The sequence below is a fragment of the Aulostomus chinensis genome, chromosome 23, assembly GCF_037954235.1.
Source record: "Aulostomus chinensis isolate RoL2024-O1b breed Wild chromosome 23, RoL_Achi_v1.0, whole genome shotgun sequence".
NCBI classification, from domain to species: Eukaryota; Metazoa; Chordata; class Actinopteri; order Syngnathiformes; family Aulostomidae; genus Aulostomus; species Aulostomus chinensis.
This window is the reverse complement of record NC_141342.1, coordinates 7589151-7616504: the sequence shown is the minus strand read 5'-3', so window position 1 is coordinate 7616504 and position 27354 is coordinate 7589151. Positions and strand designations below refer to the sequence as shown.

General features: G+C 41.5%; 1 protein-coding gene across 4 annotated transcripts in view; it reads left to right on the top strand.

The window, feature by feature from the left end:
• Nucleotides 1-27354, top strand: part of ep300a (EP300 lysine acetyltransferase a) — a 61586-nt gene that overhangs the window by 9291 nt on the left and 24941 nt on the right. For 2 of the 4 annotated variants that reach the window (XM_086196319.1, XM_086196317.1), the window contains exons 3-7: nt 11636-11815; nt 12159-12480; nt 18983-19096; nt 24193-24432; nt 24852-24957. In XM_086196319.1, the coding sequence (XP_086052445.1) occupies nt 11636-11815; nt 12159-12480; nt 18983-19096; nt 24193-24432; nt 24852-24957 (962 nt within the window). Of the gene's footprint in view, nt 1-11635; nt 11816-12158; nt 12481-18982; nt 19103-24192; nt 24433-24851; nt 24958-27354 lie in introns of all 4 variants that reach the window. The other 2 variants (XM_086196318.1, XM_086196316.1) reach the window with 1 other exon arrangement.

Genomic DNA, 27354 nt, shown 5'->3' with positions numbered 1-27354 from the left:
AATGTGGGGTGCCTTTTTCACACTTCAGGTGAGCCGAGCAGAGCCGCTGAACACCCTCACTTAGAGGGTCAGTGGATGCGGGTCGAAATGCCAGGGCGACCCTTTCAGAGTGCCCAAACACCTGTGTTCATCAGCGTTTTTGGTGCGGTGTGAAAGGGGCTTATATGTGCTGGCCAGGTGAACTGTCCAGGGGTACCCCACTTCTCACCCAAAGTCAGCTGGAATAGGCTCAAGCCCCGCTGCAACCATTAACGGATAAGCGGTACAGAAAATGAATGGATGGATGGATGGATAGATATTACATGTTGAACGTAGTCACTGAATGCTGTTTTATTAGGTAAGCCTAGTTCAGGCTAAACAACGTGGTTCAAATTTTTGTAATGAAATTAAACCATACCTGTAGGAAATTTATATTTTTAGTGTCATCTTTATTTGGTGCGAAGTGTGCTTTGTGCCTGTGTGGTTGCACCTGCATGCACAAATACACATAGATAATATAAATGTTGAGAGAGAAATCATTTCCTGAGTAAAACTCGTGGGTTGATCAGTCAGAAATTTTCTGTCATGCAAATTTCTGTTAACACAGCTGCTACAGAATTGCTTCTATTATTTGAATATGTGGTCGTACTTTGTTATGTATCTAGGGCTGCAGCTATCAATTCTTTTAGTAATGAAATAATCTCCCAATTATTCTGGCGATAAATTGTGTAATCAGATTAGAAGTATTGTGCATTCTGTGCTTTTTTTTTGTTTCTTTTGCGTTATTTAAGAGCAAAGGTACAATACAAAAGAGAAAGTAGGATGTCTCTTTAATGGACGTGTATGAAATGCTAATGTAAAAGTACTGAGTAAAGTAACTTTACTGTTTCTGATTTTACTTTCTTTTTCACTGAAGTACAAATAGGGTCCTACAGGGGATTGGTTCATTAACATGCCACATTTTTCTCCTTTATGAGTTTACGTGTCTGTATTTAGTAATCAAAAAACAACAATAAGAGAGCCATTAGTACAAGTACAACAAAAGCTATAAAAATGTTGATTTTTCAAAAAAGGGAACAATTACATACAATATTTTTAATTGTAATTAGGTATTTTTACATTGTGGTATTAATGCTTTTACTTCAGGGAATGATCGGAGTACTTTTTCCATCACAACAAGTCAGTGATCAGTGTTTCAGTGACTCTGTGGCTTCGTAAATAGTGTTAACTTTTTGGCAGCCTGCCACATTAAAACACTGTTACCACAATCTTCATGAGCTTAGTACAATAATTTCCTCCTCTAAACTGTCCACCTGTCTTCTAGACTCCATCCCAACTAAGCTGCTCAAAGACTCTCTACCCCTCTCTACTCCTTGGACATGATCAATGTGTCAGTGTTATCTGGTTACGTCCCACAGTCCTTTTAAGTAGGAGTAATTAAACCTCTTCTCAAAAAAACAACCCTGGATCCAGAAGTTTTGGCCAACTACAGACCAATATCAAATATTCCTTTTCTCTCCAAAATTCTGGAGAAAGCAGTTGCTAGACAGCTTTGTGACTTTATCCACAGCAACAGCTTATTTGAGGATTTCCAGTCAGGTTTCAGGGTTCATCATAGCACAGAAACAGATCTAGTCAGAGTTACCAACGACCTCCTGCTAGCATCAGATGAGGGACTCGTCTCTGTGCTGGTTTTATTAGATCTTAGTGCAGCTTTTGATACCATTGACCACCATATCCTTGTACGGAGACTGGAACCTGTCATTGGCATTAAAGGAACTGCACTAAATAGTTTAGGTCATATTTACTAGGTCGATCTCAGTTCGTACTGACTAATGATAAACCCTCTGAAACCACTGCAGTCAGTTATGGTGTTCCACAAGGCTCTGTGCTTGTACCAGTCCTCTTCACACTATACCTGCTTCCTCTGGGTAACATTATTAGGAAACAATTAATTTTCACTGCTATGCAGACGATATGCAGCTGTACTTATCAATCCACATGAAACAAATCAGCTGACTAAACTGGAGTCCTGTCTAAAGGAGATAAAAACATGGATGACCCATAATTTCCTTTGTATTAAACTCTGACAAAACTGAAGTTACTGTGCTGGGCCCAAAACACCTTAGAAACACCCTATCTAATGAGATCGGTACCCTGGATGGGATTACCTTGGCCCCCAGCACTACCATAAGGAACCTAGGATCAGGATCTGTCCTTTAACTCCCACTTTAAGGCAGCCTTGGTCTGCTGCCCAAACCACAATGCACTGGACGCTTCGGTTTCTCCTGCGGGTGGTGGGTCCACGGGGGGACGAATCCATGCAGCCATTTCAGGCTGGGCCTTGCCAGACCCCATGGGCCAAGGCCTGACCACAAGGCACTCACCAATGGGCCCCTAACCTGGGCCTGGCTCCAGGGCGGGGCCCCTCCTGGCTAGGTACACAAACTCTCAGGTGTTGCTTCCATGAAAGGTCTTTTGAATAGGCCTAGGAATCAGTTCAAATTTCAAGAATCGATTTGATTCCGATACTCAAGATTCAGAATCGATTATCATGATTCGATTCAATATCTATCTTTTTTGTGATATTTCGAACTGTAATCTGAATTAAATGACTGCTTAGTTATGCCACACATCCATATTGCTAGTATATTCATACTTCACACCAAATTAATATAAAATATTGGTAGTTATGGCTGTGAGACTGTTGGCTTGGCACCAAAGGACCAAACTCCCTCCCAGAATGTTGCCGATAGTATTGCTTTACAAAACATGATGTGGGCAGAATTAGATTAAAAGTAAATGAAAGCTGTAATTTTACTGGAACTAACCTTGTGGATTATCATATTTAAGAATTCACCCATTAGCTGTTGAATACAAATAAATGTACTTTTATTTGCCAATTTGCATACGAACAACTCTGAAGGTCTCAGAATGCTGCTCTCCTGACTCTCTAGTAGAGTAGTGTCGGTGTGACAACAAGCTGCATGACTGACAACACTGCTTCCAATGCAGTCACAAATCAATATGAAAACAAAACAATAAAAAAGATTCAGCCAATGTAAAACGTAAACAAAGTGCTGGTTACTGGCTAGTCGCTTCAAATTGTCCAAAATACCAGTACCTGAGGATTGAGGAAACATTAAAAATATACTGTCTTTTGTGGGATCTTTAGAAATGCAAGACATTCGCTTCCCTTCAAACTGCATACATGTAAACTGGACATTTTACACTTGAACTGTACCTTCTTAAAGTCCCTTCAAAACCTTGTAGCTTAAGTGAACTGGATTAGAAATAGAAAGGCATTGCCTACCTACTATTAAAGTGCAAACTGCTACAAAAGTTAACGCAAACTAAGTGTAAACAACTGTCTTTGTCATAACTTTGCTCTCCTCTCACATGGGAATGGCAAGATTTTTTTTGCAGGAAAAGGAGCTCATTCACACGCCCTGGGTTAAGGCAGCTCCTTTTTGCATTGACAATATCACCCACAGATGAAAAAAACCCTCTCTGATGCAATGCTGGTCCCTGGGAAACAGAAGTATTACTTTGCTATGTGAGCCAAAAGAGGATACTCCTTCTCCTTTGCCCTCCACCAGGCCAGAGGATTGTCCTGTAGCCATGCAGGTCTTGCTGCCCTGTATCTTTTGATCTTATCTGCAGCCTTATCTGCTTTGGTTTGTTGTGGTCCTCCCTTTATTTTTGATCTGTGGTCTTCCCCAAGGAGAGACTCCAAGGTGGTGGATTCTTTGGACTTCTTGGGTGAAGGGTGTTCCATGTCTGCCTCTGCTTCATCATCAGCATCTTCTTGTGTATGAGGGAAGAGAGAGAGAATGTGTATTGTATACAGGTGTGTGTGAGTATAATTGTTTGTGTGTGTGTGTGATTAAGAATAAGGCTACTAGTCTAGAATTTGCTGGGATTTTTTTCCCCAGGACTTCTGTTATTACTTACATCAGATAGTTCCACCTCCATCCCATCCACTACTTCAGTCTGGAGTCTGGAAAAGGTGTTGTCTCGCTCCTCATCAGACAGGAAAGGGAAGGCTTTAAAATGTGGATCCACTGCTGATGCTACATGCAGCATGTCCTTCTGGTTCACATACAGTATCTAGGGCCCTATAATTTCTGCGATCGCGGAATTGGGCAATAAAAGCGGAATTAATTTTTAATGTGGAATATCGCAGAAATGCTGTTTTCATGAGACAGAGGAACATAATCAGTGTGACACAACCCCTGCCCCCTGTCCCTTACCAAACAAAATGCAAACATGGCGCTCCCCCCCTTTGCTAAAAAGCTACGCAATACGATGCTAACACCTAAATACAGAGCTGAGCAGTACTCCGGTGACTTCTGTGTGTCAGGTGACGTGTTATTTTGTACATTTTGTCAACACTCTGTTGACTGGAAGTGGAAAAATACGTGTGATGACCACCTACTTTCCAAAAGTCACATAAAAAACAGAGAAAAGCATCGCGCTAATGCAAGCCAGCAGAACACGATGATAATGATGCAGCAATAAAGTATTGAGGAAAAGAGCAATATTGTGTTGCCTCAATGAATGTAAGGTCATTTCTATTTAATTAGTGTGCATTTTATTCATAAACAGTATTTAAACACACTGTTTCATGGTAAAATATAAGTAAAAGGTAAAAAATGGAATTCCATAAAATTAAAATGGACAAAACAGAATTTGGGAAAAAATAAAACAGAATTTGGGAAAAAAATAAAATGGAATTTATAGGGCCCTCCATATCTGCGATTTCACACATTTAAATCATTATAGATTGCAGGGAGATGAACAGTAGATGTTTTTCTACATTATAGTTATGCACATTATGCAATGCATAGCTCCCACACACACACACAGAAACACACAGAGGCACACATATTCAATGCATAGCTCACACACACACACACACACGCAATGCATAGCATAGTCCTACCTTGTGCTCAGATTCTTCTTGATTTCATCCTTGACCTCCTTAACGATGTTGGAGTCCTCTGGGGTGCTGGTCATCTCCTTTAGCAGCAGGATGTGCATGGGTGCAATCACTGACAGAGTTGGAGACTTTTCTTCATACATAACCTGAGTGGCCATCTTCATTGTCGTCAGAGCCCTGCACACATCTTCTGCATCTGTGATGTCTTCCTCTTTCAGGGTACACAGTTCTTTTTCATTTCTGCGGACTTTGGGTGTGAGCAGAGCGGCAGATATTGCAGGTTGCTGTTCTAGAAAGCATTCTTGCATTTGACGAGGTTTATGTCACCTAATTTATGCAAAAGCATGTCATTTCACTTTCTACTTTGTTGCCCATTTGGAATTCTTCTCTGTTGTGGGTTCTGCAAAGACTCCGCCCCTACATGCACAGACACACACACACACACACACACACACGTGAACACATCCACAAACACAGAGTTGAGTACAACATGTCATATCAATCGCAACTGCCTGAAAAGTAGCCAAAAATGTCTGAATTTTTTTTAAGTGCACCTAAGCTCAAAGGTAGGACCAGTGGTTAGGATGCTAATGCTAGCTTTGCTGTCTGTAGCAGCGATGGTACCTTTCATGTGGCTGTTCCTTGCAGAGAACAGAGCAGTAGCTTATCTGCTGTACCCCCTCTCCCTGACTAGCAGCACAAGTTGAGTCACCCCAGAATGACAATTTTTGACCCAACTTGGCTGTCAAGAGAGGAAATGCTCCTCCTGGCTTTACAAGATGGATCTTGCAGGCAAGTAAGGAAATAATAAATCAAATTAAGTAAGGAAAAAAAAGATAAAAGTAATTTATTAGATGGATAAAATATCACGAGATGAATGACTGGGGCATTATTTAAGTTTTGTTTTTGTTTTTTTTGCTTTTTAGGAATATTCTGTTGAATATGTTAGCATTACTTTGAGAGCAAGCCAGATTGGACCATTTCTGGTCTCCTCTTCAAAATAAAACCCAAAACAAACAAATGTTAAAAAATGTATATTGTATATCCTGTTATTGAATAAAACATGAAGACCACCAGGTAAATGCAAATGCTGTGTAATGGTAGTGAAGATTTATTGTATCCTGGAAATATTGTATGCTGAAAATGGGCACTGTATCACAAATTCTGCATGTCTGTGTTCAAGTGGTGCCCTTTGAGATTGAAAAACCTTACTGTACCTGTTGCCGCTGTTACTACAGCTAACAAAGTATGTATACAAGACCAAGAGGCTACACAGAAACATAATTGCCTTTTTCTCTCTTTTTATATAGCAGTGGTTGACTGTAAAAATTACTGCTTTTGATTTTCTATATTGCTGTAGTCAACTGCAATGTACTTATAAAACAGAGAAATTTGGTGAAGAATATAAATATTGTCATTCTCTTAAATAAAATAAAATTTTACTCAAAACATTCTGTGGATGCAAAATGTGGACAATTTTGCTTATTTATAAACAGCTGATGTGATTTACAACAGATGAGAGGGAACTTTGGGCCCATTTACTTCAACATTGCTTTGAAGTTTTTATACATCAGTTGTAATCTAAAAGTATCACTTTTGCCCAGTATGAATTGTTGGTGTGACCTTAAATGCAATGGGAAATTCCACCAGTGATGTTTGCATTCCTGTGATGTGTCCTGTCTCAAACAAGTGAGCAAGATTGACTTACAACTAGCTACATAACCCATCATTATGACTGACATTTATAAATGTCCAATTTTAGTGGAGCCAACGTAATGCTGCGACAACACTTTTTGATTAAGTTCTGTGCAAACAAATGTTTTTCTCTTGTTTGTGTTGTGTATTTTGTCTTGTTTTCAGTACCCTTTCCCCCTTATCAAACACTTTGCACTACCTCCTCCCAGGCCTGCTTCACTTCTGATGACTTTGGTGGATGCATGCAGCACCCTTACATAAACATAAGATGTGCCTGTGCAAGGAGGTGCATTTCTTGAGATGAGAAGGGCTCACTTCTCCTAAGTTGAAATGCATCTGTCACTAAAATAGCAATTTGGCAAGTCCTGCTGACACTTGGCTTTTAAGGGAATGGTAGGAGGCACTCTTAATTGGTTTGTGTTATGTCACGCCCAAAACACACCTGTGAAGAACTAGGTGTCTAAAGCTTGCCCCTTTGCACCTTGGTATGCGCTCTGATTACGCACCCTCTAGGGTCTTACATGTTTTCCTCAAGTATTTAAACATCCCTTAGTGCTCTTTTTCAAGATGTACCTAAATAGTTGTATGCTGGAGCCCTGTGGATTTGATAATCAATCCTTTTGAGTATTTGTGTTTATATTTTCACTGTAATTTTGAGGTATGAATAATGTCCTTTTCCCATTTTTTATTCTAACAAAATTCATTGATGGGGTTGTTATACTATATATACAATGTTTGACTATAGACAAACTAAAATTACTCAATGTTAGTAAAGTTGTGAATCATCACTTTATGTTTAGGTTTAGGTTTTGAGTATATGGCATGTTGCCTGGTTAGAGAGTAGTGTTTTTTTTGTAATGCTTCATTCATATTTGTCTCTGAAGAGTACTGAAGCAGCAGAACACATAACATAGTGAAGCCCAAGATGTTTTAAATGCAGTTTTAAGAGCAGAGCCTGACACTCATATTTTCTGATGTTTGATTTGTGTATTAAAGCATGGTTATGAATTAAATAATATAACAATGGTATTTATATCTGTGGATATTCTCAGTCATCCAGGTCATGGAAAGTCTCAAAAAAGCATAAAATATGGGAAATATTGTGTGTTGAACTGGTAGTCCAGTTACCATATTTTATGCTTTTTTGAGACAATGGTATTTTGATAATAATTTACTTAAACCTTGTTACCCTGGGTACTGTAGGAGGCTGAAAGATGAGAAACACATCATTGGGTACCAAAATATAATGTCATTTTAATTTGATATAATGTGATATTATGGTAAAATAACCTCAGGATAAGGAGAGTGAGAACCAAGAAGCAGGGCAAAGAAATGATGTCAGTCTTTGCAGTGCACTGGGGAACATGCTTGTGTGATGTAGGAAAAAGTAGTGGTTGGCTCACTTCCAATGAATTCCCCACCTCATTACCTGTTGGAGATGACGTGTATCTCCCCTACCTTTGTGTCTTCGCCAACGGCAACAGTAACGGCATCCATCACACAGGAAGAAAAATACACAGTTGATCATTTTCTGGAGTCTACTTGGTTAATCAGAAGTATGTTCACAACATACAGGGAATTTGACTCCAGCCGTTGGTGTCACTCTTGAAATTCGCAAGAAGAAACATAAAAATAAACATTAATAATAGAAAGTATATACATCTATAGAAAGAAGATGTGTACAAAAATTGTCAGTGCAAAAACACAATTGGTGCAAGGTACACAATGTAGTGCAGACTTAAGTGGGTTGAGTGAACATGAGTGTGTGACCACTCAACAGTGCAGCAGGTTAACAGATCAACTGTTTAGTAGAGTAATGGCAGTGGGAAAGAAACTGTTTTTCAGTCTTGTGGTTTTTGTGCGCAGGGCTCTGTAGTGCCTGCCAGAGGGGAGGAGTGAGAACAGTTTGTGTCCAGGGTGAGAATGGTCTCTGATTATGTTCCATGCCCTCTTCCTGACTCTAGAGGAGTACAGTTCCCGAATGGAGGGCAGGGGGGCTCCAGTGAGTATTTCGGCAGTCTTAACTGTGCGCTGCAGTCTATTCTTGTCCTGCTGTGTGGCTCCTCTGACCCACACAGTGATGGAGGTGCACAGGACAGACTCGATGACAGTGGTGTAGAACTGGATCAACAGCTCCTGAGGCAGACCGTGTCTCTTTAGCTGTCGCAGGAAGTACATCCTCTGCTGAGCCTTCTTCAGGATGCAGTGGATGTTTGTCTCCCACTTCAGGTTCAGAGAGATTGTAGTTCCCAGTAACTTGAAGGATTTGACGGCTGACACAGGACTGTTGCTGATGGTGAGGGGGAGCAGTGGCCAGGGCTGTCTTCTGAAGTCCACTGTCATCTCCACAGTCTGGAGCGTGTTCAGCTCCAAGTTGTTCTGACTGCACAAGAACACAAGCCGCTCACCCTCCCGCCGGTATGCAGACTTGTCTCCGTCCTGGATCAGGCCGATGACCGTTGTGTCGTCTGCGTACTTCAAGAGCTTCACAGCTGGGTGCTTGGAGGTGCAGTCGTTGGTATCGAGGGAGAAGAGCAGGGGGGACAGGACACACCCCCAGGGGGCGCCAGTGCTGACAGTCCGGGTTGTTCAGGTGAAATCTCCTAGCCTCACCTGCTGACTCCTGTCTGTCAGGAAGCTGGTGATCCACTGACAGATGGACGGAGGCACGTTGAGGTGGTAGAGTTTGGGGATGATCGTGTTGAATGCCCAGCTAAAGTCCACAAACAGGATCCTTGCGTAGCTCCCTGGGCTGTCAAGATGCTGCAGGATGTAGTGCAGTCCCAGTTTGACAGCATCATCCACCGACCTGTTTGCACGGTAGGCAAACTGCAGGGGGTCCAGCAGGGGTCCTGTTACAGTTCTTAGATGGCTCAACACTAGTCTTTCAAAGGACTTCATGACCACAGATGTCAGGGCCACCGGTCTGTAGTCGTTCAGTCCAGTGATGGAGGGGTTCTTTGGGACTGGGATGATGGTGGAGTGTTTGAAGATGGCAGGGACTTCACACTTCTCCAGGGAGCTGTTGAAGATCCTGGTGAAGACTGGAGCCAGCTGGTCAGCACAGGCTTTCAGACAGGATGGTGACACTCCGTCTGGGCCTGGTGCTTCCTTGGTTTTCAGTTTCTGGAACAGCCGCCTCAGCTCATCTCCATACACTCTGAGTGTGACAAGGGGGGAAGGTTGGGGAACAGCTGGAAGTGTGGCGGGGTACTGCAGTACTGATGGTCTGGATGAGAGGTGGGCTGGAGTGGGTGAGAGGTGTGAAGTTGTTCCTCTCAAATCTGCAGTAAAAGGTGTTAAGGTTGTCTGCCAGGTCTTTGTTTACCTCGACGCGGGGGGAGGGTCTCTTGTAGTTGGTGCCAGTTAAACCACCCAGCCACCAAAGTGAACCAGTCACATTTCCTTCAACAGATCCTTGCAAAACTCCCGCGAACACCTTGACAAAGAAATGGACCCTGCCAGCAACGATTTTGAACTGGAAGCTCGATTGGCCCACAGCGACGAAATGTTAACCTAATTTACTCTGGTCTTATCTTGTCTGGTAGCATGCAGCTGCCTGAGTGAGCGTTATATTACTTTGAAGTACTGTAACGTTACCGTTTCATCTTTGATGGTGCTGTAACTGACTCTGTTAAATAGTTTAGCAAGGTAGCTAATATTTAAACTTTAATATTAATGTTAATGTTAATGTAAAATGTTACGCTCGACCAATAATATCTCTGAAGCATGATAGACACAACGACCCAGGTCTTGAGAAATGGGAAACTTATTATTTTTTTATTTAACCAGTTAGTTATTATAAACTATTGAGGCAAACTGCTTGGTTTTAGTACGCATGTGCTGCTGGCTTTTCAGTACCGTACAGTGCTTCACTCTCATTCTGTGGGATTGCTATGGAGTGCGACATAATTTCTAAGAAAACACCATATCTATGGCATTTAATGACTGAAAATTACATGTTAAAAATTGGTATCAATCAGCCAATTTTTTGCAGATTACTGATTATGCTCTAATGGCTATAATCGGCCAGTTAAATTGGCTGGCTGATTAATCAGTTGGGGCCCTAAAAATAAATAAATAAATAAAGTTTTAACCATTTTTTCCATGACCCCCAGTCATTTTAAAAATGCCCTCAGTTTTAGACTGCAGGGGCCAAAATTTCTCCAAAAATATTTAATTCAATACCCTGACCTGGTCTTGAACTTGTGTCCAAAAGAATATGAAACCATTGAAATCACCACTAGGCTACATGGTCTGTCTTGCTTCTGAATGGCAAATGACATTTACCAATTCTGCTTTTTTACAGTATTTCAACTGGTAGAGTCCTGTCAACAACAAAGTCCGGGGCAGCTTAAAGAGAAATTTTAATGAGCAGCTCCCTTCTTCTTGCTGTTGTATCTCCCTTGACAAATGTATGAGATGACTCCTAGATGCTGTGCAGGTGCATTTAAAGTTTTCCACTCATTCAGGGACCATGTATTTTATAGGGCTTGCTGCCTCTGGCATCAAGCCAATAAACCTTCCTCCAAGTTTTCTGCATTTAAAAAAATATAGCATAAAATAAAGAATCTGAATATTTATTACCAGGAAGAATGAAGGTCTTAAGAGGCTGTGTCATCAAGAAAAAAAAAGATGGAAGTGTGCATCTTTATCACTCTACAGAGTGGTAAACAAAATTAAATGTCCCATATCTTTGACTATATTTTTTGGGAGTGTGCAAGTAAAACTTGCACAATTGTATTTGTGTGAGCTATTGATGTTCATTTGTTTTGATGTCTCTTGTCCACAGTCACTTAGTAAGGCTTGAGTGCCTGTAAGTCCTTTTATCAATGCACGGGGAATGCAACTGTTCATCAGTGAGTTATTAATAAAACAATATTGTAAAATGGTTGGACCACATTCATAATGTTGTGCAACCAAATGAGAAAATTTGTGGCACCAGTGCAACCTGCGGAAAAGTTGGTACAACAACCCTGTAAATAAACATTTCACCTGTTTCCTTTTTACTTCTCTTAGATGGGGATGATGGGAAACCCAGGGGTCCCTTTTGGAGGTCCATATGCAGGGCAAGGAAATCAAGGTCTTGGAGGCACAGGGCTGGGCCCTCAGCTCCAGAACAAAGGTCCCATGGCCAACAACCTGACTCAGTTCAGTGTAGACAAGAAAAGTCAGGCCATGCAAGGAATGGCTGCCATGGTAGGAAATATATACAAACTGACAGAAATGTTCTTATATGCAATATGTTATCTTCTATATCCTCTCTCTTCCGACCAATCAGGTCTCCAACTGCAACACCATTGTATTCCTCTGGAAACCATTTCTGGTTTCTATCACTTGAACCTACTTGTTGAATCACTTTGTATGCTCTCTTTATTGTTAATTCACCACTCTTTATCAATTCTTATTGTCTGCTTTTGCCCCTTTAATATCTCCCTGTTACTTTCTTCATCACCTGTCTATGTACTTCTCTACCTCTGTATGAACTTCTCTTGTTTCATCTATGTCATCTCTCCCTGTTCACTTCCGCTTGACCCTCTAGGCCTCCCAGCAGTCACAGGCCAGTGTGGGTGGTCCCCCAACTGCACCTGTGAGTGGTATAGTTCCCAGTGCTCAGGGAGGTCTTGTTGGTCCAGGTACCCAGGTGTCTGCAGCATCTACTGCAGCTGGAGCACCACCCACAGCTGATCCTGAGAAGCGCAAACTAATTCAGCAGCAGCTGGTACTCCTCCTTCATGCGCACAAATGCCAGCGGCGAGAGCAGGCCAATGGTGAAGTCCGGCAGTGCAACCTGCCTCACTGTCGCACCATGAAGAACGTCCTCAACCACATGACGCATTGCCAGGCTGGCAAGTCCTGCCAGGGTAAGTTAAACCGATGCCACTGTACGTGTTTAAATTCTTACCCTGTAGCTAAAATTTGACCTGTTTTTTTGAAGATAATATGGTGTTGCACTGGCATCACCATATTGTTTATATTGCTCTACTGCCAAATGAAAAGATATGTAATTTATTCTTCCTTTAATAAAATATTTTTTGTGTGTTTCACAATTCCTGTGCAGGCTCTGCTACAGAAGATAATTTTCCTCCAAAAACTGTTTAATTTACTGTTTTATTTGACCCTATATGAGGCAACATGTGCCTTTGGACATATGCCAAAGGTAATTTGTTCTTCAAACTGTAATAGATGGAGATCATTACATACAGTATATTATAGGCCTATTGCAATGCTTATGTTGACTAGCATTAGTTGTAACCCCCCGTGGCATAAAAGGGTATAGTCTCAAAAAAGCATAAAATATGGCAACTGGACTAACCTTGTTGCCATATTTTATGCTTTTTTGAGACTTACCATGACCTGGATGACTGAGAATATCCACAGATATAAAAGGGTATAGCTTTTCAGTTTGTGCATATGGGTCACTGCACTGACCAGTTATAGTGAGTTGAGTGTTATTCACTAAAGCTACATCCACACACTTGTTGTCTGTCTCCTGATTATAATAGTAATAGTAAATAGAACCCAAGTGTATTACATTGGTGAAAAGGATGGGATTGAACACCAGATCCCTGGTGACAAAACTCTGCTTAAAGAAAAACAAACTTTGTAATTTGAAAGGTACAAGCTAACAAGAAGCTAGCTAGTTGGCTAAAGTGGCTAGCTGTAGCAACTGGGTGATGACGAGTCGAGGAGAAAGGCATCGTCCCTGATCTGGCCGGAGCTAGAAGTTTAATTGCCTGCATTTGAGCAGCTAGAGGGAGCAGCAGCACCACCAGCTAGCAGGATGGCTATGTTCCAAATTGGTGCAATAGCAGAATACAAAGAAGGATGGGAAGATTTTGTATATTCCTTGGAGAGACTTGAACAGTGGATGATCAAAAACAATGTGACAGATGACATGAAGGTCAGTTTGTTCCTGTTGATAATTTGAGTGGATGCCTACAGACTTTTGAAGAATTTAGTTAGACCTGACAAACTTGGGACACAAACGTATGTGCGCCTGAGCCCTGTGCTTAGTGACTATTATAAACTGAAACCGCTTGTTATTGCTAAACAATTCTGGTTCGGAACAGAAACCAAAAAGACAGCATGTCGATTTGTGATTATATAGTAGCACTGAAGCAACTGGCAACTCACTGTGAATTCAGCATACACCTGAATGGTGCACTTTGTGACCAATTTTAGCAGATTAAAGACTGAAGCTGTGGAAAGGAAAATCCTTTCAGCATCAGGACTGGATTTCAAGACTGCATGTGAAACTGCATTAGCAATGTAAATAGCCGCATGCATTGCACTGGTATTCTCTGGGAAATTGAAGGAATCTGGAAATGTGAATAAAGTGCACCAGAAAAGCAACAAAGGAGAATGGGGGAAAAAAAATGCACTGGATCTGGATCACACCGCAACAGTGCACAGAAAAGCTTCCAACAAGTGCCAAAAAGTGAGTGATGATAATAAACCGCATCAGCAGCAACCTTGCTACAGATGTGGGGGTATGAGACACGTAGCACAGGTATGCAGATATAATCAAGTAAAGTGTCATCATTGCTCTAGAGTAGGACATATAGCACACGTGTAGAAATAAAAAAGACAGTATGTGCAGAAGGAATCAACAGAAAATTACAATGGTGGGGATGATGAAGAGGGGCTGTTTGGGGTGCTGTGCTGCTCTGTGTTCACAGCTTCTAGTGGGAAATATGGCATTAATGTTAATGTTAGTGTGGAAGGAAAGGGAGTAGATAAGCTGCTCGATACAGGAGCAGCTGTAAGCTTGGTGTCAGAGATGGTTTACTAAGAGTCAATGTCTCACCTATCCCTTGAGAAAAGCCGCCTGCAGTTGGCCACCTTTACAGGAGAAAAGATCCCTGTGTTGGGGACAGTGACTGTAAATGCAAAATGTGAGGGGAGATCGACCACCTCTACCAGTGTTTAGGGAGGTCTTGGTGGTCCAGGTGTCTGCAGCAGGTTAGACAAAATCAAACAGAACTGGAGTAACATCTTCTCTGTCAAAGCAACAGGAAGTGCAGGTGATGTGGAAGTGAAGGCTATAGAAACACAAGGACCCCAGTACTATCCATAATTTCAAAACATCTATTAGAGTACAACCAGATACCAAGCCCATTTTTAAGAAGGCCCACCTGTGCCTTATGCACTTAAGATGGTTAGTGGCAAAGGAACTAGACAGACTTGAAGGCACAGGCATCATATCTAAGACAAACAGAAGTGAGTGGGCATTGCCACTAGCAATAGTCCCAAAGTCATATAAGTCAGTCAGAATATGTGGAGACTACAAAGTGACTCTAAATCAGTGTGGAGGAGGAAACCTTCCCACTGCCAAACACGGAAGATTTGTTTGCAACATTGGCAGGAGGCAAGTTGTTTACAAAACTAGATTTATTACATGCTTACCAGCAGCTAGAACTGGATAAGGAATACATCATCAAATACATCACTGTCAACACACACTGTAGGTTGTATGTGTACCACTGCCTCTCCTATGGAGTGTCGCATGCTGTCTAGCTTCCAAGGAGTGATAGATCAAATCCTGAAGGGATTGGACCATGTGACCTGCTTCCTGGATGACATCTTGAGCACAGTGGAGTCAAGAGAGGACCACCTAGAAAAAGCTGCATGAAGTCCTTGGTTGTTTGCTGAAGTATGGCGTCTGAGTGAAAGGGGCCAAGTTTAATTTCATGGAAAGCAGAGTGGAGTACTGAGGACACAGAAGGGTTCCACCCCACAAAGGAGAAGTTGGAAGCTCCCTGGAATGCTCCAAGTCCCACAAACGTCTCTGAACTCGTTCTCCTGAACAACAGTGGAAGGTTCATGCAGAACCTATCCACCCTACTCAAACCCCTGCATGTGCCTCTCAAGTAGGAGAGTCCTTGAAATTGGACAGTGGAATGCGAGGCAGCGTTCAAAAAGACAAAGACACAGCTACTACAGAGCAAAGTGGTTGTGCACTACAATAAAAAGAAGGTGGGGCTTGCGTTCGGTGCATCCCCGTACGGTAAGGGAACTGTAATATAGCACATCATGGACAATGGTGATGAAATGCCAATTGCATTTGCATCATGAACTTTAACTGGCGCAGAGAGCAAATATGCTCAAATCGAGAGAGAAGCTCTATCCATCATCTTTGGAGAAGGAAATTCCACCAATATCTCTACGGAAGGAGATTAATACTCACCACAGACCACAAACCTCTCTTAGCAATCCTAGGGCCAAAGTCAGCCGTCCCCACCTTCGCTGCACTGAGAATGCAACAGTGGGCACTGATCTTCATGGCACACAGCCATGACATTGAGTATTGCAAGTTTGGTGACCATGTGAATCTGGACACATTTTCCAGACTGCCCAGACGAGACAAGGACAAAACAGCGGAAGAACACGGCATCTTCTACTTTTCATATCTCAGTGACCTTTCTGTACATGCCAAGGACATAGCATAAAGCACATGCAAGGATCCAGTGCTGAGCAAGGTGTGAGAGCTCATTTTAAAGATTCAAAGATGAAGATCTCAGATGGTTTTTTCATCAGGAGGATGGAGCTATCTGAAGAGCAAGGGTGTATCTGATGGGGCATGAGGGTCGTGGTTCCTGCAACACACAGAGCCAGAGTAGTCAGTGACCTCCACACTGGATACCTGGGAATGTGCCACACAAAAGCTCTGGCCAGATCATATGTGTGGTGGCCACACTTGGACAATAACACTACTGAGAAAACAGTTCCAAGCTATGGTGCCTGTCAATCAGAGAGGAAACTGCAAGCATTAGCCCTGCTGCACTGTTGGAAGTGGCCAGCCTGTGAATGGCAGAGAATACACATTGACTTTTGTGAAAAAAACAAGCAGTACAAACCGTCAAAGCTGTACTGATGAAGCAAGTCATTGGAGAAGAGGCTCCGCAGGTGAAGATGTCACTGGAACAAAAACTGAGAAACTTCCTTCTGCTGTACAGGAGCACTACACACAGTTGCATGAGTATGTTTGGCGGAGCTGTTCCTGAAGCGCCAGCTGAGAATCAGACTGACACTGCTCAAACCAAGTCTTTCGAGGACAGTAGAGAATAAACAATGCAAACAAAAGACTTTGACAAGACAGTTTCAAAACTGAGACAACTATCACAGAGTGAAACTTTCTTAAGGGGGGAAGGAAAAGTGGTTGAGAGCTACAGTAGTGAAGCACTTGGGTCTGATGACATAATTCATCCATGACGACATGAGAGAGCGCTCCGTCCACATTGACCATTTGCTACACTCACTCACTCACACGCACTCAGGTGTTGATCCCACGCAAGTGGAAGAGCTGATGGAGCCTCCTGCCTGCAACATCACAAGAGAGACCCAGGGAGCTTGGGTGTCCACTGCTGGAGCAAGTTGCACTCCAGGCGCACCTGCCAGAGAATGCCCTGTACCGCCTGTGCAGTGTGCAGCCACTCAAAGAGACATTCAGTCTACACTGACCAAACCCAGCAGTCCTGCAGTGCACCGCTACCCTGAGCAAGTGCACCTGAAACTAGAAAGATAATCTTATTAGCCACCCACGTTAAAAAAATAATAGACTGTCAGGTTGTTCCTAAGAGCCTGAGAGCATGTTCCCTTGGACTGATGGTACAATTTTTAGACGATAGTAAGTTTGTCTCTATTTTGTGTTTTCATGTTAATATTGTTATGTTGTGGATTGTTCATCGATACTATTGAAGGGATGGTACTTTTTTTTACTTTACGGAATGATGGAAAACATTAATGGTTTTTGTTCTAAAGGGAAGGAGTGTAATAATTGAGATCATTACATATATTATAGGCCTATTGCAATGCTTATGTTGACTAGCATTAGTTGTAACTCAAAGTGTATAGCTTTTCAGTTTGTGTATATGGGTCACTGTGCTGACTGGTTGTAATGAGTTGAGAATTATTCACTAAAGCTACATCCACACAAGTGTTGTCTGTCTCCTGATTATAATAGTGATAAGCAGTGATGTTGGTAGGTCCGCGTCCTGCATCCTTGACGCATTAAAATATGAAAGGACGCAGTAAATTCACTATCCGCACGTCCCAGGGACACACTTCATTTTTCCCATGAAAAACCATACATTGTGAACAACAACTTGTGTTTAAAATCGCATCATAAGTAGCAAAAGAAACCTTGCTGTCAGCGGACCTGACGAGCGCTGTTTCAACCCTTTGCGCATTAACTCAGTGCAGACATGATCCCCTTGAGTACAGTATCGCGACATGCTAGTTTAGCCGCTACAACAACAGTTACCGCGGATTTCATTTCAACAATTAAAGATACGAACTTTAGTAGTAAATAAATTCACGTTTCAACTGTTATATGCTGTGTTCACTCCATGGTTTAACGTCTAGGGGACGTGCTCTAATGAAATAAATAAAAAATGTTCCTGTGGTGGCTGTGTGGTAATAAAAAAAAAACCCACTCTGAATTGCGAAAAAAACATTTTGAACATACCTGCTAATTATAGCCATATCTTACCATACCACCATTGAGAGAGTTTAACACTACAGTTTAAGCCATAGAAGAATATAAGAAATAGAAAGAAATACATTTTTTAATTGGGGACCCATTGAATTTCCCAGGGACCCACTTGAATCACCACCTGTGGGTCATGGGGACTCACTATATTGAAAACCTATAAACATCTCTGGATAAGTATTGTAACTAGAATCAGGTATATAACAGAAACAATTCTTGAGGTAGTTTCACTTTCTATAGAGTAGATCTTTGTTGGGCAGAGGTTAGTATGTAGAGTCCAGTGTCTTGGGGTCCAGAGTTGTTTCACTACTTTTCTAATTTGATTATATGAGTAATTGCTGCTGGACGAGGCTAATTGAATACTCTAAATTGACCATAGGAGTGGCTGTGAATGTGAATGGTTATCTGTGTTGGCCCTGCAATGGACTGGTGACCCGTCCAAGGTGTACCCCGCCTCTTGCCCGAAGGCTGCTGGGATAGGCTCCAGCCCTCCTGTGACCCTCAACAGGATAAGTTGTAGAAAATGGATGGCTGGATGGATGGAGTGATCCCTGCTGCCACTAATGAGGATATAAGTTACTTAATACAAGGGTATGGTACAGAGCACTCAAAGTAAAGGATTCATGTCCAATACATTACTATAGATAGCTTGTATGGGTGAGATAGATAATGATAACTATCATGCAATCCTTACTAAAGATTATCTTTTATTGAGCCATGACTAAAGTTTTGTTAAAGTGAGGCATCCCTTATTTCATTTAATCTTTTTTTCCCCTTTGATATTGTTTTGTTTCATCCATTATCCTCCCTTCTCCTCTCTTTTACCTGTGTTTTCCGACTCCTCCCCTCTGTCTCCCGCCTTTCATCATCAGTTGCTCACTGTGCATCATCAAGGCAGATCATCTCCCACTGGAAGAACTGCACACGGCATGACTGTCCTGTCTGCCTGCCACTGAAGAATGCAGGGGACAAGAGGAACCCGCAGTGTGAGTGTCTGTATCTGACCAAAATAAATCTTATACTTTGAAATAATTCATACTGTAAAATTTTCAGCAAATGCTCTTCTCTTGACTTTACGAGACTTTACAACACAGACTGATAAATGTAGATGTGTGTGTGTGGAAGCAGTCTGTCACCTCTATGGCTGAGCTGTGCCTGAGTTTGTCTCCAGCCCTAGTGCGGAGGTTATATTTCATATCAACAATTCATTGATTCTATCTGTCTGTCTGTCTGTCTGTCTGTCTGTCTAATATATGTGTGTATGTGTATATATATACTTGCATATATATGTATGTGTAAATACGTGTGTGTGTGTATAAATATGTGTTTGTATATATATATGTGTGTGTATATTAGACCTGTCAGTCGATTAAAAAAATTAATCAGATTAATCGCATGGTTGTCCATAGTTAACTCACGATTAATCACATATTTTTTATCTGCTCTAAATCTACCTTAAACTGATATTTTTAATTTTTTAATCAACCATATCAACATGGGAGTAGGCAAATAGTTGCTTTCTGCAAATGCAGCATGTCTATTAGTGTTGGAGCAATGTTCTGTCCAGAAGTACAAACAAAACAAAACGTCCATCCAGCCATCCATCCATCCATCCATTTTCTCCCTCTTATCCTGTTAAGGGTCGCGGGGGGCTGGAACCTATCCCAGAGGCTACGGGTGAGAGGCGGGGTTCACCCTGGACAGGTTGCCAGTCCATCGCAGGGCCAACACATAGAGACAAACAACCATTCACACTCACATTCATACCTGTGGTCAATTTAGAGTATCCAATTAAATAGAAATTACCAGTAAAATATATATATATATTTTTTAAATTATAACCATAAAGCTAACATATTTACTCAAATAAATGACTTCAATGATTTTGACCACTGCACCACCGTGCGGCCCCAAAACAAAAGATGCACAGGATAAAAAAAAAAAAAAATATATATATATATATATATATATATATATATAAACTCAAGCCCAACAAATATAATAGTAATGATTACTAGTACTAACTGAAGTACTTGAATTATTAAGCCATTAACTCAAAAGGATGACCCTGATGCATTGTATCAAACTGTGATGCACAGAATAAGTTAAATAAATTAAATTAAATAAAAACAATGAATAAAGTGTGCATTAAACAGGAGGCAGTGCAATACAGAACAGGATTCAAATGATATAGTGGGGATATTGCGGGTGATGGATGTCTCCAATGGGCTCCGTTGTGCCAAACAATCCAGCGCGGTTTGTTTTACGCCAGAAAGGAGCGGAGGGCTCTCTGCATCAGCTGTATGCTTTGCGGACAAGTGATACTTCAGACTGCTCGTACTCTGGTGGAAACTAAATTCAGCTTTACAGTGTTTGCATATCACTTTTTTCCTGTCGAGACTGCCATCTGGCAGGGCTTTGAAGTTGAACTGTCCATTTAAAACTGATGTATTCTTTTCCATGTTAGTCCTACCTTAACGGTCATCTGCTCTCAGTTTTTGTTTTGTTTGTTTACAAGCAGCAACCGGCTGCATCTCGCGTGTGTGACGAGTGGTGCGTTCACTTCTCGTTTTCCGCGAACTACGGCATGTTCAAAGGGCACAGTGCGCGTTAATCACGCTAAAAAATGATCGCGATAAAGGGGCGTTGTGTTAACTAGTTAATAATGCGTTAACACTGACACCTATAGTATATGTGTATGTATATATGTGTGTGTGTATATATGTATGCGTATATATGTGTATATATGTATGCGTATATGTGTGTATATATGTATGCGTATATGTGTGTATATATGTATGCATATATGTGTGTATATATGTATGCATATATGTGTGTATATATGTATGCGTATATATGTATATATATGTGTGTATGTATATATGCATAGATATGTATGCGTATATATGTATATATATGTGTGTATATATATATGCATAGATATGTGTGTGTATATGCATATATATGTATATATGTGTGTGTATATATATGCATATATATGTGTGTGTATATGCGTATATATGTATATATATGTGTGTGTATGTATATATGTGTATCTCTATATATATGCATGTATATATGTATATGCGTGTGTGTGTATATATGTGTATATATATGTATGTGTATATATGTGTGTGTATATATATGTATATATGTGTGTGCATGTATATATGTGTATATCTCTATATATGCATGTATATGTGTTTGTATATATATATATGTGTATATATGTGTGTATATATATAAATATATATATACACACACACACACAGTATGTATATGCATGTATGTGTGTACATGTAGACATTTCATCTCATTTAATGGTTTTTCTTTAGTTTCATAACTTTATATTTTAGATTCTCACTGAAGGCATCAAAACTATGAATGAACTCTTGAAATTATTTAGTAAACCAAATATATGTGGTAGTCACCTGAAATGGTTTTCTAACAGTCTTGAAGGAGTTCCCAGAGATGTTGAGCACTAGTGTACACTTTTGCCTTCCCTCTATGGTCCATCTTATCCCAAACCATTCAGATTGGGTTTAGGTCAAGTAACTGTGGAGGCCAGGTCATCTGGTGCAGCACTCCATCACTCTCCTTCTTGGTCAAGTAGCCCTTACACAGCCTGGAGGTGTGTTTTGGGTCATTGTCCTGTTGAAAAATAAATGATGGTCCAACTAAACGTAAACTGGATGGGATGGCAGGTCTCTGCAGGATGCTGTGGTTGCCATGCTGGTTCAGTGTGCCTTCAATTTTGAATAAATCCCCAACAGTGTCACCAACAAAGCACCCCCTCCCCATCACATCTCCTCCTTCATGCTTCGTGGTGTGAACCATGCATCTGTTCACCTTTTCTGCCTCACACAAAGACACGGCGGCTGATTGTCAAATTTGGACTCATCAGACCAAAGCACAGATTTCTGCTGGTCTAAGGTCCATTCCCTGTGTTTTGGCCAAACAGGTCTCTTTCGCTTATTGCTTTTCCTTAGTAGTGGTTTCTCGGCAGCTATTCCACTATAAAGGCCTGATTGATGCAGTCTCCTCTGAACAGTTGATGTAGAGATGTGTCTGCTACTAGAAATCTGTGTGGCATTTATTTGGGCTCTAATCTGATGTGCTTCTAACTTGCGATTTCTGAGGCTGGTGACCTGGATGAACTTAATTTAGGCAGTGGAGGTGACTCTTGGTCTTCTTCCTGGGGCAGTCCTCATGCGAGCCAGTTTCGTTGTAGCGCTTGACTGTTTTTTCGACAGCACTTGGTGACACATTCAAAGTTTTTGCAATTTTCCGAATTTACTGACCGTAAGTTCTTAAAGTTGAATAGAATAGAAAGCCTTTTTGTCATTATTCACAGTACAAAGAGATTTGAAGAGCAGCTCTGTAATAGTGCACACGTGTACAGTAAAAATTTTAATACACAACAAAAAAACATGAAGAGAATATTATGAGCATAGACTTGAGTCCAAAAGAGTGACTGAAAGAGTATTGAATGATTAAGGTAGCTTATGTCCAGTGCTGTGGTGGTCCGTGCAAATATGTCAATGCAGTTTACATGAGCGCAAATTTGAGTTCAGTATGTTGACAGCTTTGGGAAAGAAGCTGTCCCTAGCACCTTCCAGAGGGCACCAGGTTAAAGAGATGGAAGTCGGGGTGTGTGGTGTCCCTCAAGATGTTTCTGGCCCTGCTGAGGCAACGGGAGTAATAGATGGTAGTCAAGGAAGGCAGAGGGCAGCCAATGATCTTTTGTGCGGTGTTTGCTATCCTCTGCAGTCTCTTCTTGTCAGCCTCTGTGCAGCTGGAGTGACACTCTGTCACAGCGAAGGTCAGCAGGGTCTCAATGGTGGTGGAGCGGTTATAGGTCACCAGCAGCTGTGTGTGTAGTTGCTCCTTCCTGAGGACCCTCAGAAAGTGTAGCCGCTGCTGGGCCTTCTTGACCAGCTCTGTGGTGTTGACCGACCAGGAGAGGTCAGCAGAGATGTGGACTCTGACGAACTTGAAGGACTCAACTCGCTCTATACATTCACCTTTGGTGTACAGGGGGGCAGGGGCAGCTCTGTTCCGCTTGAAGTAGCCATGCTTTGATGTGTTTCAAAACCAGTTTCTCAAAGCACTTGGTGATGACTGGGGTGAGCGCTATGGGAAGAAAGTCATTGAGGCTGGTCATGTTGACTTTCTAGGGATCCGGATGATTATGGCAGATTTCAAGCAGGGTGAGATGATGACTTGTTCCAGAAACAGGTTGAAAATGTCAGTGAAGACCTGTGAAAGCTGCTTGGCACATGCCATGAGCACCATCCCAGGTACTCCATCTGGACCTGTAGCCTTCCTAGGGTTCACTGCACGGAGCACCCACCTCAAGTTCAAGGGTGCTCTGTGAATTAGTACTGATGGACTGTTGTTTCTCTCTACTTTGCTGATTGGTTCTGGTCATGATATAAATTCTAACAGTTGTCAAATAGGTCTGTCAGCTGTGTACCAACCTGACTTCTGGACAACACAACTGATGATCTTAACCCAATTAAGAAGGCAAGAAATTCCACAAATGAACCCTGACAAGGCACACCTGTGAAGTGAAAACCATTTCAGGTGACCACATCATGAAGCTCATTGTGAGAAGGCCAAAGGTTTGTAGCTGTCAACAAAGCAAAGGGTGGCTAATTTGAGGAATCTAAAATATCAAACATTTAGAGTTATTTAACAATTTTTCTTTTGTACATAATTGCATATATCTTGCTTCATATATTTGATGTCTTCAGTGTGCAATGTCTACAACGGAGAAAGTAGTAAAAGTTAAGAAAAAACATTCAATGAAAAAGTGTGTCCAAACTTTTGACTGAGAGTGTGTATATAAGATTTAAAGTAACATTTAATGATAAACTTTAAAGTAAATATGTTCATATTGACCAGCCCTAGTATTTAATAGCCATTATTTCTAATATCATTGCAGTGTCATTTCTGCTAAGTATATATTTCATTTTCTCCTCATGGCTTAAAAGCCTATCATGCTAAATTCTCCATTTATAGAACTCTCTTAAGCTGCCTGTTACTATATTATTAAACCTTTTTTTGTATATTCTCACAGCTCTTCTGGGTGGGGCTGGTGCAGGTCTGACCAGCTCTCTTGGAGCAGTCCCCGGTGGCCCACCAAGTGCTCCCAACCTAAACCCACCGAGCCAGATTGACCCAAGTTCTATAGAAAGGGCCTATGCAGCCCTGGGCCTCACCTACCAAGGGAACCAGATCCAGTCTCAGCCTGCCCAGCCCAACATTTCCAATCAAGTTCTACAAAGCCAGGCTGGTATGAGGCCTATGAACCCAATAGGTGAGTTGGCTTGCACATGTATAAGTACTTTATGCTCAGTTGCTTGAAGACCCTTTGAGCCATATGTTCTAAATGGACTCAAATTTAGATAGTGCTTTTCTAACTTAGTGGCACTCAATGCGCTTTCCAGTGTCATCTCATTCACCCATTCATACACTCACTCACACACTGATGGTGGAGGCTGCAATGCAAGGCACCAACCTACTCATTAAGAGCAATTATGGGTCCAGTATCTTGCTCAAGGACACTTCGACATGGTCACCAGGGTCAAGGATCGAACCAGCGACCCTTCGGTTGCTAGACAGCCACTCTACCCCTGAGCCATGCCGCCCATAGTTGTAGAGAAAGGTACATGAGTGCATTTATTGTGTTCTGAGTAATAATGCTAATATTCAGTGCCCTGGTCTTTTTATGAAAAGGTGCAAATCCCATGGGAGTGAATGGAGGTGTGGCTGCTCCCTCTCAGAATCAACAAGCCAGCCTGCTTCAAGATACCATGATGCACCTCAACGTGAACAGCCAAGGGTAAGAAACAAAGAACATACCATTACATCCTGTTTTGCAGGTGGCTTACTTTGAAGAACTGCTTGACAAGCTACCTGAAATAGGGTTGGGGGATGTCTACAGAATTTTTATCAAACAATATCCATAGTGAACTGTCAATGTTTGATGATGACAACGTTTTTTGGCTGGTAGAGTGGTGTTTCGCTATCCCAAAACAAAAAGCCAACTTGCTCATCATTATAGTTGCACTCACTCTGACAGCAACCTCCAGCTGTGTCACTCAGCCAAGTAACCTCCCCAGTGAAGGAAGTTGGCAGATCATAGTTGGCAGATCATCTCTCATAACCCTGCCAGATGACTGTCCAACATAAATCCCCATGCCGGGTTGAAATGGGTCTTTGTCACCAATCATGTTACTCAGTTCTGTTAAACCTGAAACAAAATTGGTATGCTTACTTTAAAAACAATATGCTCTTAATTGAAAGACATGCTAACATAACCCCATAGAAAAGAAACATAGCTGCCGCTGATGCAACCAATTGTTTGGGAGCTCTTGGTAGCTTGGGATGGGGGAAAAACTGGACTCTTGGATACATCGTAATGTGGAGCTGAAAAATTAAACATCAGTTCATGAATTTAAAACACCACTGATTTAAAATGTTAATAACATTTTGCAAGCAGATTGAAATGAGTGAAGCAGCAGGGTGAAGTCTGCAGTCGATGGGTGCACTAACCTCAAACATGGTTTTGAAGGGACAGCGCTGTGGATGTCCTGTTGTGTTGCTGTAACCTTCCTTCTGTATCTATTCAGCCATTTAGAGTTGCTGTTTACCTTATTCAGAGTTAATTGCTACATGACGAACAAACTCTTCTGCTGGGTCTATGCTCAGTAGCTAAAAGGCTAGCTGCTTACATGGAGCCGCTAATCTCCGCCTCCAAGATGGCTAACGACACCATTAAAAATAAATGATTATTAATAAAGGAGACAGCATGATTGCTAATACTGAGACACACTGAGCAAGAGGACAGGAAGAGAAATAAGCTATTGCTGCAAAGCTAAAGTAAGTAGCAATTTTGAAATGTTCGTTAACAACTGTGGGATTAGTGAGAAAAAGTCTGAAAGAACGAGAAAGCTGAGTGCTATGACAGAGCAAGCATATATTTAAATACACAGTAGGGAATTAAGTAATGAAAAAAGTAGCATGGAGCGGGAAAAAACATGTCTATGTTGACTATGAGGCATTCAGGGAACACTGTATTGTTTAATGAATCGCAGTAGCTTATGTGAGGTGTTTAGGGGGCATCTGTAATTTGTGGCCTTGCCCTAACTTAATTTTGGCCTTCGGTTATAAATTGTATTTTAAGATGGCCTTGTTTCTTGTTTAGAGGAAATAATGCAGTAAATCTATGATTTATAAACTAACTTTCCAGTTGACATGTCACTTCACTTTGATGTACTGATGAGAGACACCAAGACTTACAAGATGCATAAAATGGAGATGCATTGATAATCATTTTATCATCAAATTGGTGCCCTAGGAATCATAATGGAATCGTCAGGTGCCTGAAGGTTAACATACCTACTGGTAGCCTTTGCCAGTATTGTATGAGTGTGTATGTGAATGAGTAATTGTGAATGTCACAAGTGCTTTCAGTAGACTAGAAAAGACCTATAAAAAGAGTCCCTTTACCATGTAACCCCCAAGAACCTTGAGAGACTGCACTCCATGGGCCATAGTGTAATGATACAAAAATGAACACACAAGAAATTAACATGCTATGTACTGGACTATGAAATACATGGAGTTTCCAAAACACATGCAGCTAATGAGGTACATTTATGTAGGACAGCCAGGCAGCCATCTACAGGCTGTTTTAACGATACATACATCTCTTAAATTTTCATAAAATGTTTAAATAGGAAAATATGTGTGTGATTGTAATAACAATCTACTGAAATTTTACTGGAACAATTTAAGCAGCACCACAATGAGACATCAAATATTGAAAAGGTGAATTTCTTGTTTAGACAATACAATTTTTTTGGCTGCACGGTGGTGCAGTGGTCAGCACTATCGCCTCACAGCTAGAAGGTTCCGGGTTCGAGTCCCGGCTCCATCACAGGATCTTTCTGTGTGGAGTCTCCATGTTCTCCCTGTTCCTGTGTGGGTTCTCTCTGGTACTCCAGCTTCCTCCCACAGTCCAAAGACATCAAGAGGGGACGAGGCTGATTGATACTCTAAATTGACTGTAGGTGTGACTGTGAGTGTGAATGGTTGTCTGTCTCTATGTGTTGGCCCTGCGATGGACTGGCGACCTGTCCAGCGTGAACCCCACCTCTCGCCCGTTGACGCTAGGATAGGCTCCACCCCCCGCTACTCCTCATAGGAATAAGCGGAAGACGATGGATGGATGAAT